The sequence below is a fragment of the Pan troglodytes genome, chromosome 21 (assembly GCF_028858775.2).
Source record: "Pan troglodytes isolate AG18354 chromosome 21, NHGRI_mPanTro3-v2.0_pri, whole genome shotgun sequence".
In the NCBI taxonomy this organism is placed as follows: domain Eukaryota; kingdom Metazoa; phylum Chordata; class Mammalia; order Primates; family Hominidae; genus Pan; species Pan troglodytes.
In genome coordinates, this window is record NC_072419.2 from 32,314,453 (window position 1) to 32,333,509 (window position 19,057).

Below are 19,057 nucleotides of genomic sequence, written 5' to 3' on the forward strand. Positions count from 1 at the left end.
TTTGACTCAGAGCTGTGGGATGTCAACAAGGTGCTTCCCCTCTCTGGTCCTCAATGTCTTTGTCTATTACAAGAGATGATGGTGCCAGCTCAGCGAGCTCCACAGGGCTGGGGCAAATGGGACAGGGAGGGTGACAATGCTTTGTGGACAGAGAGGAGGAATTCTGTGTGGCTACCAGAAAGGCACCATGTTTATTTGACAATTTCAAACATGACAGAACTGCAGAACACAGACATCAAGACTCCCCTGTAATTCCATTTGGTGTCTAAAGCTTAGATTTTGTTTTGTTTAGGCAGTGGCAAACATTATGTATAGATATAGATGTGGGATCATAAAATGTGTTTAAAAGTTATTGATGCGGGACAACTTTGCATATCAATACAGAAGCATTTATTTGATTTGTTTTAATAGCTGTGAAATATCCCACTGTATGAAGCGACTAAAATCTGTCCTTGTATTGTGGATATTTGGATTGATGAACCATTGGAACAAAACAGAGAGGGCAATCAAAGCATTTGACAGCCTGGCAGATCAAAGTGAGAGGTTTATTACAGAAGACAGTAATGCTAAAAGGGGAGGAGAGCTAAGTGAATCCACCTGCTGCAATCAGAGCCCAGAATCCCACCACCCTAAGACGCAGGGGACAACGCGGCCAAAAGGGCAGAGGCCCCCAGGGCTCCCAGCCATGCCAGATGCAAACTTGTAATCCCACCCTGTGTGTGGGCTTCCTATGCCCTGGACAGTCTTTCCTGAGGCAGAGGCTGTTTTAAGAGCTTAGAGCACCCATTCTACAGCAGAATTTCTTATGAATGAGGTCCCTGTTCTGTGCTCCTCATCTATCCTGGGCCCTTTTCCCAACTTGACTTTCGGTAGTGGGTGGATAGAGGCCCCAGGTAAACACCAGGCCCCAGGTGGACATCAGGGCTCAAGTGGACACGCAGGCTCCAGGTGTATATCAGGCCCCATGTATATACCATTTTCCTGGTACGTATTAGTAACCAAGGGGACACTGGACTCCAGGTGTACATCAGGCTCACAGGTGAACACCCAGGCCCCATATGGACACTAGCCTACAGGTGAGCATCAGGCTGCAGGAGGATACCCAGGCCTTAGGTAGATATCAGGCCCTATAAGGACACCAGGCCTCAGGTGGACATCAGGGCCCAGTTGGGGACTCAAGTTCTAGGAAGACACCCAGGCCTCAAGTAGCATCAGGGCCAAGGTGGACACTAGACTCCAGGTGGACATCAGGCCCTAGTTGGACACTAGGCCCTAGGTGGACACCTGGGACCCTGGTGACCATCAGGCCCCAGATTAACTCCAGGCCTTAGGTGAACATCTGATCCCAGTTGGATATCAGACCCCAGGAGAACATCAGTCCCCAGGTGGATATCAGCTTCCAAGTTGGCATCAGGCCACAAGTGGACACTGGACTTGAGGTGTACATCAGACCTCAGATGGACACCCAGGCCCCAGGTGTACATCAGGCTCAGGTGGAAATCAAGGCACAGGTAACACCAAGGCACAGGTGGTTACCTAGGCTTCAGGTAGACATCAGACCCCAGGTGGACACCTGGGTCTCCGGTGGTCATCAGGCCCTAGGTGGAAACTCAGGTCCCAGGTGCACATCACGTTCCAAGTGGACATCCAGGCCCCATGGTGATACCCAGGTTCCAGGTGGGCACTGGGCCCCAGATGAACACCAGGCTCCGGGTGGATACCAGAACCTGGGTGGACACCCAGCTCTGAGGTGGATATCGGGCTCCAGGTGGACATCAAGCCTCAGGTAGATATCTAGTCCCCAGGTGGACATAAGACCCCAGCTCGACACCAGACCCTGGGTGGATACCTAGGTCTTGGGTGGATGCATCTCCAGCTGAACATCAGGCTCCAGGTGGACACCCAGGCCCTAGGTGAACACTAGGTCTTAGGTGGACATTAGGCCCCAAGTGGACAACCAGGTCCCAGGTGGACACCCAGCCTTAACATGGACATCGGGCCCTAGGTAGACAGCAGGTTCAAGGTGCATATGAGGCTCCCGATAAACACCGGTCCTCAGGGAGACCCTTGTCCCCAGGTGAACACCAGCACCCAGGAAGACATCCACCGCCACCTGCACATCATTCCCCAGGTGTATACCTAGGCCCTGTGGGAGCACCAGGCCCCAAGTGAGTACATAGATCCCTGGTGGCCATTAGGCACCAGGTTGACACCCAGGGCTTAAGTGGACATGAGGCCCCAGATGAATGCTAGTCCCCAGGTGGATAAATAGGCCCCAGGCATACATCAGATCTGAGATCTATACTCAGTCTTCAGGTGGACACTAGGCCCCAGGCAGACACCAGACCCCAGGTGGATACCAGGCCCTATGTAGACACCAGTCTGCAGGTGGACAGCAGGCCCCAAGGAGACATTATGCCCTGGGTTGACACCTAGGCTTCAGGGCAACACTAGGCCACAAGTGGTTACCTATGCCCCAGGTGGACATCAAGCTTTAGTGGAATTCCTAGTCACCAACTGAACATCAGGCCACAGGTGGATGCCCAGGCTCTAGGTGAATACCAGGCCTCACATGGACATTAGGCCCCAGGTGAACATCAAGCCCCAAGTGAATATCTAGGTTCCTGGTGAACATCAGTACCCAGGTGGCACTCAGGCCCTACACTCAGGCCAAAAGCAGAAATCAGAACATATGTGGACACTCAGGGCCCAGGTGGCTATCAGGCCCCAGGTTTATATCACTTTCCTGGTAGACATCAGTACCCACGTAGACACTGGACTTCAGGTATACCTCAGGTTCCTAGGTGGACACCCAGGCCCCAGGTGGACACCAGCCTACAAGTGGACATCAGACCACAGGAGGACACCCGGGCCCCAGATAGATATCAGACTCCAGAGGAACACCCAGGCCTCAGGTGGACATCAGGTCCCAGGTTAATTCCAGGCCCCAGATGGAACTCAGGCCCCACCTGGACACAAGTCCCTAGGTAGATACATAGGCTCTGTAGGCCCTGGGGAACATCAGGCCTTAGGTGAAGTTCTAGGCTACAGGTGGACATCTTGCTCCAGTTGGACATCTGCTCCCAAATGGACATCGGTCTCCAGGTGGACACAAAGTCCCAAGTTGGACATCAGGCACCAGGAGGACTTTAGTCCTCTCTGGTGATCACCAGCTCCCAGGTTGACATCAGGCTACAAGTTGACACCTCGGGCCCAGATGGACATGTGACCCCATATGAACACTAGTCCCCAGTCAGCTAGGGCCTGGGTCCACCTGGAGCCTGATGCTTAGCTAGAGACTGGATATCCACCTGAGGCCTAGGTATCTACCCAAGGACTGGTGTCAAAGTGGGGCCTGATATCCACCTGGGGACTAGGTATCCACCTGGGGGCTTGATGTCCACCTCGAGCCAGATGACCTTCTGGAGTCTGATGTCCACCACAGGCCTGGGTGTCCATCTGGGGCCTGGTGTTGATTTGGATTCCAATGTCTACCTGGAACCTGGGGCCATGTTGTCCATTTGGAGCCTGGAGTTTTCACCTGGGGCCTGATAGACATCTGGCCCCAGTAAATATCAGCCTGGGGCCTGGTTGTCCACTTAGAGCCTGGAGTTTTCACCTGGGGCCTGATAGACATCTGGCCCCAGTAAATATCAGCCTGGGGCCTGGTTGTCCACTTAGAGCCTGGAGTTTTCACCTAGGGCCTGAAGATCACCTGGGACCCGGGTGTCCACCTGGGACATCAGGCTCCAGGTGTACACCCAGGCTCCAGGGTACAACAGGCCCCAAAAGAACTCCAGACCATATTAAACATCAAGTCTCAGGTGGATGCCCAGGCCCCATGTGTACACCAGGCCCCAAGTAGACAGTGGACACCAGCTAAACATTAGCCCCAAGGTTGACACCCATACTACTGGTGGGTATCAGGCCCCAGGTGAATACCTATCCTTCAGGTGTGCATCAGTCCCCAGGTGAACATAAGGCCACAGATAGACATCACGTCTCAGGTGCACATCTGGCTCCAGGTAAACATCAGGCCTTAGGTGGATACCCAATCCCCAGGTGGACATCAGAGACCAGGTTGACACAAAAAATTCCCAGTGGGTATCATGTCCCAGTGGACGTCCAGGCTCCAGGTAAACACCCCAGCCCCACTGTAACCGCAACCACCATAACGAGAAATGGTAGGTCTAAGTACCATCATGCTCCTTGCTCACAAAAGGATGCGTAGATATTTTATTCAAAACACAACTCCATTCATCACTCTGAGCAGCGATGTGTAGAAAGGAAAAGAAAAATAAACCAGGCCTCAAGGATTCCATCCAAAATGAGGTAGATATTATAAGGGACAGAAATCCCCAAATGAAATGTTATAGTTGACATAGAATAGTCTTTAAAAGCCATTAACTTTCTCGCACATTTGATTCAAGGCATTATTTCCAGAGACTGAACCTAGAAAGAATTGCTTAAGACTAGGAGTCTTGTTCCAGCCTAGATCCCACACTGTTGAACATCTATACTTAGTACACCACATTATACATAGCACTGACATGACCTGTGTGCATTTAATTTTCTAATCCTTGTTCATCTCTGGCATATATATATATATGACCTATGTAACATACATACATACAAGTACACACACACACAAAAAGTATATAAGGGTAGGATAGTATAATTGTGCAGTAACGTTTTTTGTGAAAGTGGTGGAAAGTGGATTGCGTTGGCGACATGCTGTAATGTGCTTCCATTGGCAGAAGTGAGGCTTTCAAAACTAGTCGTTTTCATTTTTCTCTAGCAACTGGGAAGATTAATAATTGAAGATGTGTTGGTATAAAAATAATCATAATAATCACAATGAAGTGGTGTTAATAATTATATCACAAGATATAATAAACTATAGATTTTATAAGATGTCAAAAAAAAGATGCCATAAAATCTTTCAGATGATTGACATGTTAAATGCGGCCTCCTGTGCCGCCCTGGGGCGCCACTCTCGCTGGGTTCTTGGCGGTGCTCACCCTACTCCACCTGCTCAGCCCAGGCTCCTGCACCCTGGAGTCACGCCATGGGAGCGAGGACCTTGCCGCGGCCCTAGACAAGGACAATGAGGAGCGGGTGCACGTGGAGTCCCCGCGGATAGGCTGGACGCAGGGCAGGAGCCTTTGCAGGGGTGCACAGCCTCCTCTGGAAGCCCTGGTCTCTGCCCGGTGCCTGCTGAGCCCTGTGAGCTCCGCGGCGGTGGAGCCAGGCCTGCACTGCCTGCTCTCGGCCCCGCCTGCGGACCCTCTGCCCTTTGTCTTGCCCATGGGGCCCGGGGCCTCAGCTGGCCCGGGGTTCCTGAAGTTAGCTGACGATGGGCTGGCCTCTGGGACTGGGTCGTAGGCCTTGTGCACTGGCCGCCACTTCACCAGCACCAGGCCTACCTGCGATGCTGCTGGAGATGCGGGATGCCCGGGCTCGGGCTCTGCTGGGTCCCCTGGCGCTGCGAACCCCGTCAACTTCCATCGCAGCCACCATGCTGCCTGCTGGTCAGCCCTGGTCTGCAGCCTTCCTGGGACCACTCCGGCCCCAAGGAGGCATCACTCACAGCCGCTTGCGACACCGGGGCCGCCTGAATCTCCGCCAGGGCTGCGCCGCGCAAATGGCTCCAGCCAGCCAGCCCTGGCCCATGAGCAGGACTTTCCGCTCCCCCAGAAGATTGCCCTGGGCAGGGATACACGGCTATGGAGGATGTAGCGGATACCTTCTGAAGTTTGTGGACACTCCTCTGCCACACCAAAAGTTTCACCATCAGCTGCGATGCCGACTGAGGCGCAGAGACCCCTTCGGGATGTGGACCAGGCAGTGACTTTGCTGGGCATCCGCAGTGCTGACCACCCCAAGTGCAGATCCCCACTTCGTGTTCCTCCTCTCCACGTTCCACATCCAAAGTTCTCTCACCATTTCTAAGCAGGAGAAATCAAAAGAAACTGAAATCAGAAAGAAAGAGAGAGAGAGAGAGAGAGAAAGCCATGAGCAAAAAAAAGAGCAAAACCTTTTGGAAAGCGTAAAACGCCCCAAAGCCAAAAGCTAATTCTTACCTCTTTTAAACCTTCTGCACTTCTCCAATGATTAATGATTTATTTTTTTTAACCACTGGCAATTCGCAATTATTAACTTCTCTGGCATTAATAAATAGAAATTGAATCACATGTGGGAGTATAATTTGTATTATATGAAGGTTTTCATATTTTAAAAAATAATTGTCCAGTTTTTCTCCATGGATTAACAATTAATGGGAAATTTTCAACATTGCTGTGTTAATGTCTCCTGAGATAATTAGATGTGAATAATTTTTATAAACAGAATTTCCTGGGTGGAATTTCTCATCTTCAGGAGCTCCATAAATAACCGTGTCCCAAGAGAACTGTGAATTTGGGAACTGCAGGAACTGAGTCCCAACTCGTCCAGCCTGGAAGCTTTTGGGTGATCATTCTTGCAGGTGACTTCACTGCCTTCTGTTGAAGGACCAGTGAGAGCCTGGGGGTTTCAACCTACAAGAGCCTTACCATTTTAGGGTTAGCATTCACAATGAGGAAAAGGCATACTTTTTTGATATTCTCCGTATGTAATAAAAATAGTTACCAAAACAAAGCAAAGTGTGAGTGGTGACTATTGAGAGGACCCTTTCTATCTTTGCTGGATTCCCAGAGATTTCTGAGTTTCTTTTGGAGTCAATAGTATTTCCATGTTAATTCTGAGCTCTTAAAACCCGCAATATGAGTTGCAGCCAGTGACTAGAGTTGCAGCCAGTGACTAGAGTTGCAGCCAGTGACTAGTGTTGCAGCTTGTTAAACTGATCACTGGTGATCAGCCTTTTCGTTCTGCTCACTTCTTAAAAGGTCAGCTTGGTCAGGGATTAGTGCTACCCTGCCAGAAATAAGCAGTTAGGAATCAAGTAAAGGAGTCAGCTAAAAGCGTAATTACTAAGTAGTGAGGTCACAGCTAGATGGTTGTTGATCTCATTTTCTCTCTGCTGCTGATTTCAAGGCTTTATACCGTGTTTTGATGTTACATAGAATGTATAGTATGAAGTACAAACAGTCTGTTAGCTTCTTGGAGCTATACTCCATTACTGGAGCAGGGGACAACAATTTGAAGGACATTACTACTTAGTTTAATCTGCCTTTGGCTAGAATAAACTTCAAGTTCCAAGGGCTGGGTTCAGTTGTTGTGCAAATTTAGATTGTTGCGGTAAAATTTCCAAAAAAAAGGATAGGACTCTTTAGATGAAATAAGAATTTAACCGTATTTGAACCCTGTTAAAGGCCAGACAAGTTTAGGCAAAATCCCATGACTGAATACTCTGATGAGTCCCTTTAAATTCCGACATATAATGTATGTTGGTAAATATGATACGTGCACTGGAAAAGGATGTGTATTCAGTAGTTGTTGAGTGTCACGTTCTGTATATGTCAGTTTATGTCAAGTTTGTTCATTGTGTTCATCCAATCTCCCTTTCTCTTATGGATTTTTTTCTCTTGGCTCCATCGGTAATTGAAAGGTATGTTAAAATCTATATTGTAGATTAGTCCATTTTTCTTTTAGTTATATCAGTTTCTGTATTAAATAACTTGAAGGGATATTTTATATTTATACATATTTAAAATTGGCATACTTTTCTAGTGACTGACATCGTAAAATCTTTATCTTAGCAATATTTCTTGGCTTAAGTCTAAACTGTCAATAATAACATAGCAACATAAGCTTTGTGCTGATTAGTGTTTGCAGGCATGTTTTCCATTGTTTTACTTCCAAATGTCTGGATTCTTGTATTCAGATAAATTAATTAAAACATAAAAATAAATACAAAGCATTAAAAAGTAAATATTCTAAAAATCCAGCCAGAGATGTTTCACTTTTAATTGAAGTGTTTAGGACCACGGCTCTCACACTGTGTGCTAAGGTGCCCTGAGATGCTGTGTTTAACTGACAGGGGCACCAGTGGATAGCATGTGAGTCTGCGTATGTGTGTGTCTGTATTTGAGATGGGGATCTCACTCTGTCCCCCAGGCTGGAGTGGAGTGGTGAGGTCTAGGCTCACTGCGGCCTCTGCCTCCCTGAGTAGCTGGGACAACAGGCATGCACCACTATGCCTGGCTAAGTTTTCTAATTGTAGTAGAGATGGGGTTTTGCCAGGTTGCCCAGGCTGTATATTTTTGAGAGAAACAAAGCAACATTTGCTGGAGACCTTAAGAACTACTAGCCTGAGGCAGTTCAGAGTTTCAAAAGTAGTTAGTTAGAAGTGCATTTCTTTACCTTTAAGGTGGGTGTTGTTAATTACCGCGATAAAAGCAAGTATTGTGCTAAAGTCAGTGTGGAATAGGAATAAGGTCCAGTGGTTGAGATCCAGTCCGATTTTAAGATTTGAAAAGTTGTGCTGTGTGCCCAACAGGCACACACATCCCATTAGTAAGTAAATTGTGCTTTTTTAAGAAAGAAACAAAATTACTGTTTCTACTTCCATTGCGTGTTATTTTTTATGTATACTTGCAAATCCATCACCAAAATAAAAATAATGAACATATCCAGCACTCATAAAAGTTTCCCCTTGCCCTTTTATAATCCCAAACTTTTTGTATCTTCCTACCTTACCACTCTCCCTGGCAATCACCAATCTGTCACTATAAAATAGTTTGCCTTGTCTAGACATTTATACAAATGAAGTGTAGTATAGACCCATTTTAGGAGGGGTCTGGCATCTTTCACACAGCATAATTATTTTGAGATTCAGCTATATGGCAGGCATAAATAGGCCATTAATTTTGTGACTGAGTAGTATCCTATTGTGCAGATCGGTCACAACTTATATATCCATTTGCCTGTTGATGGGTTTTTGCATTGCTTCTGGTTTTGGACTTATGCAAATACATTTGCAATGAACATTCATGTATATAAGTTCTTCTAACTTTGAGTAAATATTAGGAGTGTAATAATTAATAGGTTTAGGTTTAGTTTTAAGAGACTGTCAAAATGTTTGCCAAAATGGTTGTACCATTTAATATTTTTATCAGCAGTATATAAGAATTCCACACTCTTGCCAACATTTTGTATGGGCCTTCTTTTAAAATTTTAGACATTTTCATGTTTGTACAATAGTATTTTATTGTGGTTCCATAATGCCTAATAATATTTAGTATCTATGTACTTATATGCCATCTGTATATATTTGGTAAAGTGTATGTTCACGTTTATTTTGCTTCTTTCTTTTTTGTTTTTTTCTTTGCTTATTTTCTCATTATTAAATTTTAATAGTTTCTTTATATACTCTGGATTCAAATCCCTTATTAGATATGAGACTTGCCAGTATTTTCCCCTTGAGTTTTCTTTTTTGTTCTCATAACACTATCTTTCAAATAGCAGATGCTTTTAATTTTGATGGGGTCCAATTTATTAATTGTTCTTGTGCATTTGGTTTTTGGGGCTTCATCTAAGACATTTTTGATTAACTGAATATTACAAAGATTTTTTTCCTGTATTTTCATCTAAAAGTTCATAGCTTTTAATACTTTATTTTATATTTAAGTCAATGGTCCCATAAGCGACAGAGCTTTAACCCAAGTCGCTGTCATGCATAGCTGGACCCAGGGGCTTATATAAAATCATCAAGAAATGTTCTCCTTCTTTCTCTTGACACTTTTCCTTTTGTTTTAGCCTCATTTTTTCCTTCTGAAGATGACTCTCTTCTCTCTCTGTAGCAAGAGATAGTGCTACAAATAACACACTTACTTTGTCCTCGCAGACCACAGTGGTAGAAAAAGCAAGAGTCCTTCCTCATGATTCCAAAAAAAAGTACTGAAACAGTTGCTATGATCCAAGGGTGGAGTCTTACACGGTTTCACTGTGTTAGCTAGGATGGTCTTGATCTCCTGACCTTGTGATCCACCCACCTTGGCCTCCCAAGGTACTGCGATTACAGGCATGAGCTACCATGCCCGGCCACAAGACATAGATTTTCTATATGCACATCAAGGGAGGTGGTGTTCTAGGTTGCTATAGGACAGAGCTATCCTGTATTCCAGTTGGTTTTTTTTATGATCACCTCTAGGGCTGGGGCTGGTAGGTTGGGTCAGGCTTAGTTGGTTCTCATTGAAATGGTCCTCAAAGAAAAGGGGGGCTCTCAAGAGGAGAGTTGCTGAACACCCCACCCAAAAATAGCCACTGTGTACATACCTACAATTCCTTGACATTTTATAAGCAACTGGTTGGGTGGAAAATGACTAGAAATTCAGTTGTCATTAACTTTCCTTTATAATGTCAGTAGAATGAGCCATACATTTCACATGTTGTGGGTTATGTCCATGATAGTCATTTCTGTATATTAAGTATCAATTTGGAGTATCACCTGAAGAAATATAATATTTTTTGACATTATCCTTAAATTAATATTTTTAGGATAAAGAATTATAGGATAAAAGAAAAGTCTAGGATAGAAATAAAAGAATAGAGAAAATAGGAGCATGGATATACTGCAGAAAATGGCCAAACAGGAAAAGTACTTGTGAGAGGTATTGAAGTACATAATTGATATCACATAGACCTCCAGGAAATTACAACTACTGGCATAAGAACAAACTATCTGAATAGTCTTTGCTAATACTGAGTCTTTTCTGCTTGCAAAAGAAGTAAGAATGGTAAGGAATTGGGACATTGCTCAGATAGGCCTCAATGCATTTATTCATTTACCTGTTGATGGGGTTTGGGGGTATTAATGAAAGATGTTAATAAATAATAATGGGCATGTGAGATAATCATAATTGATTTGTCCATTTGGTCTGAAGAAAATGTTGCCTACCTTCTTTTTTGTCGAGGGATTCATTTTTAATGTCATGTTGGATTCTATGGCTTACTAAATGTGTAATTGCCTATTTATGGATTCTGAAGAATTTTATAAAATGTATTTGCCAAACATTTTTAAAGCTTAGAACTTCTCCAAGGAAGAAGTTCTTTAGTGCTTTAGTGCTGTCCTGACAAATATAGTAGCCATAGCCATGTGAATATTGAACACTTGAAATGTGGCTAGGCTGGACTGAGATGTGCTGTCAGGGTAAAACATACACCAGATTTTGAAGACTTAGCAGGAAATAAAATTAAACATATCTAATTAATAACTTTTATATTGGTTAGACATTGAAATAATATTTTGTATGTATTTTACATATAAATATGCATTCATGTGTATGTGTAATTAATATCTTCATATGAAATACTTCTCAATTACAATTGGAAGAATGATGACTTTGTGGTGGAGAAATCTGGCACAAACTTGATCATGTGCCTCCTGCTGGGATGTCCTAGGAAGACCACAGCATTATTTCTGTGGTTTTCTTGTGAAAGATACGTGACCTAAGTCTGGATGTGGAAACAGATCAGATGAAAAAAGGTGAACACATCCTTCATAAATGCTTATGCTCTTAAAACTCTTAAGGTTATGAAAAATAGGGAAAAACAGAGGAACTCTTTGAAGTTGAAAGAGCTTAAGAGACGACAATTAATGCAATGGGAAATCCTGGATTGGATCCTGGATTACAAAGTTCAAAAAAAAATGTATTTAGGGCACAACTGAGAAAATTTGGATGAGATTATAGCATCTGTTGATTGGACAGTAGTGTTGGGTGAATGCTGATATCCTGATGTGGATGATTATATTCTGGTTATGAGAACTTTTCCCACATTCCTCATCATTTGCCCAGTGGGTTCATGGACAATGTGGCGATGGTAGCAGAAGAAGATGCTACATGTTTCCAATAACATGAACTTCCCTGCAGCAGTGCTGCCTACTGCCCAGCTGAGTGCCCTGACTGCCGACAATGAGCAATGCTGAGACCCTGGAAAGAGGAACTGTCTTGCCTAGACCAGACAGAATTCTGGTAATGTGGTAATATTTTTCCCTTCCTTCATGGAAGTGGTAAAGAATTGCCCTCACTGGAATAGATGCATATCAGAATATGGACTCCACTTCATATGCTTCTCATAGCATCAAATTATTTACATTTGCTGAGTTCTAATTCTCTGCTATCATACAATTACTACTGATGATGGAGCTTATTTTACAAGAAAAGAAGTGATGCGATGGGCTTCAGCCCATATTTATTGGTCTTGTGACAACCCACATCACCCAGAGGAATATGACCTCACAAGAATCAGTTACTTCACCAACTGTGAGACCCTGAGGGGCTGGGTTTCTATCCTACAAGATGTGTTAGAAGCCCTGACCCAAGAGCCCTCCTACCCAGAATGCATGGTTTCATGTAGCAAGGATCCTTGTGATGGTGGTGATAATGATGGTGAGGATGGTGATGGTGAAGGTGGAGGTGGTGATAATGAAGTGATAGTTATGTTGAGGATGATGAAGGTGATGATGATGGTGAGAATGGTAAAGGTGAACAAGGTGATGGTGAGAATGGTGATGGTGGTGATTGTGATGGTGATGATAAGGATGGTGATGGCGAAGGTGGTGATGATAATAGTGGTAGTTATGGTAAGGATAATGGTGATGATGATGAGGATGATGATGGTGAGAATGGTGATAGTGACGATGATAGTGATGGTAATGATAATGATGGTGAGAATGGCGAGGGTAAGAATGGTGATGGCGATGATGATAGTGTTGGTGATTGTAAGATGGTGATGGCAATCATGGTGATGATGATAATGGTGCTGACTGGGCTATGAGGTAATGGAGGCAGAAAAGTGGCAGTTTCCAGGAAGTATAGAGCCAGCTGGGAAATGCAAGGTAACCTTAGTGGGGGTGGAAGATGTAGGGCCCCTGCCTCATTTCTAGACATCTGGGGAAAGCTCACCCCTCACAGTAGTTCCAGGAACCCCTCCATCCAGCATTTCCTTCTCTCAATCAGCATGGAGCTTTTGGGGTGCAGAGAAGTGTCTTCTATTCACTGCACTCTGTGGGAAGGGAAAAGGGGGAGTGCTATTTATGAACTCAGTATAATACAGTAGGGTCTCATCTAATAAATTTTGGGAGAATTTTCAGCTGAAGAGAGGAAGCCTCAGAGAAGTCAGGTAACTTTATCTTCAATAGCATCCAGTTGTGATTTATTGAGCAGTTACTATGTACCAGGCAACATGCTGGGTGGTTCCTTATATGTTATCTCATGAAATCCTACAGCAACACAAGGAGACAGGCATAACTACCCCATTATAAAAATTGTGGTAAAATAAACTAAAATTTACTGTCTAACTATGTTTAAATGTACATTTCAGTGGCATTAAATACATTCGCAATGTTGTCCAACTGATTTCCAGAATGCTTCTCATCTTGTAAAACTACAATTCTGTAACTCATTTAAAAACAACTCCCCAATCACCACCCTCCCCAGGACCTGGTAGCCATCATTCTCCAGTCTGTCTCTATGGATTTGACTACTCTAGATGCCTTGGAAAAGTGGAATAATACAGCATTTGTCTTTTTGGTCTGGCTTATTTCGCTCAGCCTAATGTCCTCAAGGTTCGTTCTTGACACTGCAGGTGTCAGAATCTCCTTCCTTTTCAAGGCTGAACACTATTCCACTCTATGCATAGACAGCATTTTGTTGATGCGTCCATCCATCCATGGACACTTGGGTTGCTTCCACCTTTTGGTTATTGTGGATGCTGCTGCTCTGAACATGGTTGTGCAAGTATCTCTTCCAGGCTAGCCCCATTACATAGAAGAGCATAGAGAGATTCTGGGAGGAGGGATGACCTGTCCGGGGCCTTTGTTGAGGTCCTGGTGGAGGATCTCCCAGACCTCAAAGGCAGAGCTCCTCTCCTCACCCCACTGTCTTTCTTAGGACCTGCCTCCTGCTCCACCACACAGTGCCCATTCCCTGGTACTAGACTTGCTAAGGCCTCTTGATCCCTGAAAGTTCAGGGACAGGAACAGGTGGGCACAACTACAGTCACTCACTTCTCTGTCCCCTACTGCAGATTCTGTGCCAAACAATACATGATAATGACCTGCTTTCCACTCTTTCACCAGATGTGGATGAGGCACCTACTGCATGCCAGGCATGGGTGGGCACTGGACAGAGACCCCTGGGAAATAAGTAGATGTGAGCTCCTCAAGGCCTGGGGCATCCCTTTCACTTGCTGCTACCCTGTGAGGGATGGAGGGGCACCCTGAAGCATTGGAGAAGTGCATGAGTGACCTAGCTCAGATGATGATATCATAGTAACCCTGTTTATTATTTATCACCTACCATGTGCCAGGCCTTGTGCGAAGTACTTTCCACACATTACCTGCCATAAAGCTCAGAGACAACTGTAGGAATGAACCTGTTATAACTCCCACTTTACAGGGGAGGAAACTGATGCCCAGAGAGGTGAACTAGTCTTCCCCAGGCCTTGCAGCTAGTCTCTGGGATGTGGATCCAGGCGGTCTGACTCAGAGATCCCCTCATCCTCTTGGTTTTTGCTCCTGCAGCCCTCTGGCCTGTCCCCAGGACCCTGTAACCTTGGCCACCCCCAAGATGACCTGGACATGGGCTTCAGCAAAGGCAGCAACCCCAGCATATCTCCATTTGATAGGGAGGAACCTCAGGCCCACCACAGGAGCCCTGGGCTGCAGGTGGTATAGGTGCTGGCTGAACCACAGTGCACCCATGTTGGAGGATGCAGCCTAGGAGGGGCAGCAGCAGGAGGTCTCCCTGCCCAACAACTGGTAGTGGTACCTGAGAACAAAGGAGGAGAAGGAGGCTTTGGACACAGGTGTGGAGAAGCCCAGGAGGAAGAAGACTTGGACTATGGGCTGCTGGATGGCCTCAAGGACCCCCTCCCCGAAAAGGAATTTTGAGACTTATACCCAGGGCTGAGATGAAAGTGCTCCCTATTTTCTATCCTGGAACTGCTGCAAACCTCGGTGTGACATCACAGGGCCTCATTTCCCTATTTGTAAAATGGGATTTTATGGGGGTTCCAATGAGAGACTGGACCGAGAGCATTTTGAGAATTGTAAAAAATGTTCATTGAGGGAATAATTATTATCAATGGGCCATTGCTCTTCCAATAGTTAGTATTCTTTAGCAAATATTTGAAGGTCAAATATGATTTATTGAGGAGGTTTTTTAGCAGCTGAGGCCCTCAAGAGTCTTTTCTGTCTCCGTTCAAAGCTGGCCTCTGACAGGGACCTTCTTGGTGCTACCCCTGGGCCCCTCATTCTTTGTGCAGGCTTCTCAGGGTTCTTATTTCTATTGCATCTTGTGGTTCCCTGGTGGATGGCATGCTCCATCTTCACTCAGAGCTAACTGCATCTCCTCCAGGCCCATGTCCCTTGTGCAGCACCCATTGCTCCCTCACCAGGATTCAAAACCTCCTGTGACTGACCTCTGCTGACCTCCCAACTTTATCTCCCCTCATTCTTTCTGCTCCTCCAGTTCCATGCCTGTGCCCCTCAATCCTGTGGCTCACACTTGCACCCAAGCTCTTCTCCATCAGGATTTTCTTGGCTCCCTTTTCTGCTAGGCAAATCTGTGTTCATCCTTCCAAGCCTTGCACAGATGTCCTCCTCTGAAAGCTCTCCCTGAGGTCATAGAGTCCTGGAACAAGGTAGTCATTGCTCCCCTGCTGCCTCTGCGTTTTGTGCCTTTATCACTTTGGTGTGACTGCCCGCCTCCTGCTGAAGGGAGGCATTTTGGCTTTACTCACCTCAGTATCTCCTGGGTCCAGCTGGGTGTCTGGCCTGGCCCAGAATCAGTGCTCATCAAGGGTGTATAGAACTCACAAGGACCCAAGAATGTTTTGTAAATAATACCACCCTCCCACACTTCTCCAATGCTTACTTTCTAAGCTCCTTTACTCTTTGACATTCAAATTTCTAAATGGCCTGTATGTATTTACAAAGCCTGGGAAAACGCCTTCACAGGACAAACACACCCCACAGGCACAATGTATTTGCATTGACTAGGATTATGGATGAAATTCAGCCTTCTGGCAAATGAATCATTTGGCATTGGCTGAGTATCTGCTCTGTGCCAGATACTAAGCTGTGATCTCTAGAAAGAGACATGAACTAAGGACACAGTCCTTGACCCCGAAGAGCTCAGAATCCAGTGAGCTTGATTTCTTGTAAGTTAGAGACAGAGTTCAGAGCAGAAGCTGAGGCAGGAGAAGAGAAGTAAGATGGACACACCAGAGGCAGTGACAGCCACACAGCTGTCTGGGGACACTGAGTGCAGCAACAAATAGCTTAGGCTGCCTTGGCAGCCCACGGAGGTATCACAGTTTCCTATTGCAGCATCTCAGTGATGCTTTTGTTATGCTGATCTCTGTAAAGCCCCTCTGTGCCCCAGCCCAGGATGGTGACTGCCATGCTGTGGAGAAAAGGGCAGTGACCAGGACCACAGGCTCAGAGCTTGCACCCTGGACCACCTGGGAATGGGAGCCCTTCACATGTTGTCTACCTCTGTGTTCAGGTTGGGGGTCCTGGCCAAGGAAGGGAGATGACCCCCATGCTGGGTCAAAAGGACACACTCCCGGGAACAGACTATCTCTTCTTTCTGGGTAATTTCTGCCTCTGCAGTGAATGGTGAAACCAGACACATCCTCTCTGTTGGTATGACACAAAGACAGGCGTTCCTGCTCATGGGCTGAATCTTCAGATGAGGGGAGGTGTAGCACACTCCTGTGCTCTGCTGACTAAGGCAGGGACACATGTCACCCCATCGGAATGAGTGTCAGACCAATGGCTAAAATAAAATCATTTTCAATATTCAAAGGAATCACCTTCATTCATCTACAAATACTTCTCCTTTTCTTTCTTTTTTTTTTTTTTTTTGAGAAGGAGTTTTGCTCTGTCACCTAGGCTGGAGTGCAGTGGCATGATCTTGGCTCACCGCAACTTCCGCCTCCTGGGTTCAAGCGATTCTCCTGCCTCAGCCTCCAGAGTAGCTGGGATTACAGGCGGCCACCACCACATCTGGCTAATTCTTGTATTTTTCATAGAGACAAGGTTTCACTCTATTAGCCAGGCTGGTCTTGAGTTCCTGACCTTTTGATCTGCCTGCCTTGGCCTCCTAAATTGCTGGGATTACAGGTGTGAGCCACCGCGTCTGGCCCAAGTTTTTTTCTATAAAGCCACATATTGCACTCATGGTAGGGTAAATGATGCATCATGCCTGCTGGCCACATGGTCCCTATCAGGAAAGCGAGTGCCCACCACCATAGCACAGTTCTGTGCAGTGCCTGTGTGGTGCTGAATCTCAGGAGCAGCCCCAATCCTGTGAACCACAACTACAGGGACCTTAGACATAAGCAAATACTTCTGGTGGCCAGGCCTGCCAGCAAGCAGATGCTAACCCTGTCCTGGGGGCCTGCAGGGATGTCGGGCCAGTGCAGAGGTGGTGAGACCCATGTCTGGCCTCCCCAACTCCCACCCATGCTATGCAATGGGGGCGACCACGCACCTGATCTGCCTGGGAGGGTCCTAGTGTGCCCACTGCCTTGCTGAGTTATGAGGGATGCTGCCTCTCACATCTCACCGGTATCGCATTTGAAGGACAAATTATGTCTTCCCTTCCCCACCCTGTGGACTTCCGTTTCCTCATGTGCAAGTGGGGGATGATAGGCTTACATGGTTATGCAGTGGGGGTATCAATGGGATCCATCTGTCAATACCTTGCATCCAGTGACCACCTGGAGCACACCTGCAGTTCGCAAGTTAGGCTTCCTGCTGCAGTGAGGGGAGCAAGCACTGCCTGGAGCCAGGGAGCTTCTCTGAAGGAGGTGTTGGAAAGGACTTGTTCCAGAATTTGGGCTTGTATTGGGAGCTTGGGGGAGGGTTGAAAGAAGCCTTTGCTCCAGATTGGATGCTGTCAGAGGCAGGGTGGATTCTATCACCTGGCATCTTCCCCAATCTTACCTAGAAGGAAGGAAGACAAGACCAAAGCTAACGCTGCAATTGACAGAGGTAGTGGTCATGACATAGACACAGGGGAGGGGGTGTGAGGTCATTTTTGTCCATGTTTTGCATGAGCTGAGCCATGATAGCTACCAAGTGACCTTGCTTTGTCTTCACCCATCATGGTCACAGAGCGACCTTGTCTGATGCTGACAACCTGTGCAGTTCAACAGGAGAACACCAACGTCTTGCCAGCAGTGGCTGCCGTCCTCCTGAGGCCTCACTGCTCCTCCTCTGGGGCCTACTGCTGACCGTGGGAGGTGTGGAGTGGGAGGGGAATATGCCGTGGGTTTTTTTTTTTTTTTTTTTTTTGCAGAACAAGGACAGGGGACTCTGATGCCTTCAGCTCTGGCCATCCTGAGTGCTGTGATCTGCTTCCCCTGCTTCCTACACCACCCGCAATCCCACCACGCTGCTGCAGTCACTGCCAACTCATAGTGCCTTCTAAGGGCCCCAGTGTCTCTGGGACACCCCTCTCCCCTGGGAGGGAAGCAAGGTGCTCATGAATGTCCCAGGTGGAGGTGCTGAGAAAGTGTGGAGATGCCTTCTTGAGTGTCAAAGTCTGGGATTCCAGCTTTCAGCCTCAGGATCCAGGTGTGTGTGCTGAAGTGGAATTTTCTTCTCTCGTTCACTCTCCTGTCTGGTCAGAGGAACTTGGGGAGTTTCCTCTCTAGGGGAGGGAAAGGCCCTGGAGAGGTGGCCTTGCCCTGAACTGGGAAGGGGTGGGCATGGGAAAGCAGGGGCCTGGGCTCTGCCTACTGCTTCCTGAGAGCTTGGGCATAGCACTGCCCTCCCTCAGCTCCTGTCTCCTTTCTCTGTATGATTAGGTGGAGGTGGATGGGATTCTGCTTCTACTCCCAGTCCTTGGGCACCATGACAGGTACTCACACACTTATGACCCCATCTGGTCTTTGGAATAGCACTGGGGGATGGATCTGTCAATCTCATGTTGCAAATGTTTGTTCTAAATCCCACACTCTGAAGTCAGAAAGACCTGGGTTAGCCCTCAGCCACTGACGGTTGCTTGCTATGTGACCTTGGACAAGTCACTGCCCTTCTCTGAGCCTCAACACCCACATTTACACAGGGGGAGAATAATACCTCCCTCTTGGGCTGCTGTGA

At 46.4% G+C, this 19,057-nt stretch overlaps 1 protein-coding gene across 34 annotated transcripts in view; it reads right to left on the reverse strand.

Annotated features, from left to right (window-relative positions):
* Window positions 1-4,195: 4,195 nt before the first annotated feature.
* Window positions 4,196-19,057, reverse strand: part of LOC101056735 (protein FAM182B) — a 34,566-nt gene continuing 19,704 nt past the window's right edge. For 10 of the 34 annotated variants that reach the window (XR_010154101.1, XR_010154097.1, XR_010154095.1 and 7 more), the window contains 3 exons: window positions 17,653-17,896; window positions 12,846-12,945; window positions 4,196-5,972 (listed from right to left, as the gene is read on the reverse strand). Coding sequence is in view for 15 of the 34 variants with exons in the window: in XM_054674929.2 (XP_054530904.1) it covers window positions 5,498-5,948; window positions 10,216-10,232 (468 nt within the window). In the remaining 19 variants the exon portion in view is untranslated. Of the gene's footprint in view, window positions 5,973-10,215; window positions 10,388-12,845; window positions 12,946-17,652; window positions 17,897-19,057 lie in introns of all 34 variants that reach the window. The other 24 variants (XM_054674929.2, XM_063802648.1, XM_063802646.1 and 21 more) reach the window with 3 other exon arrangements.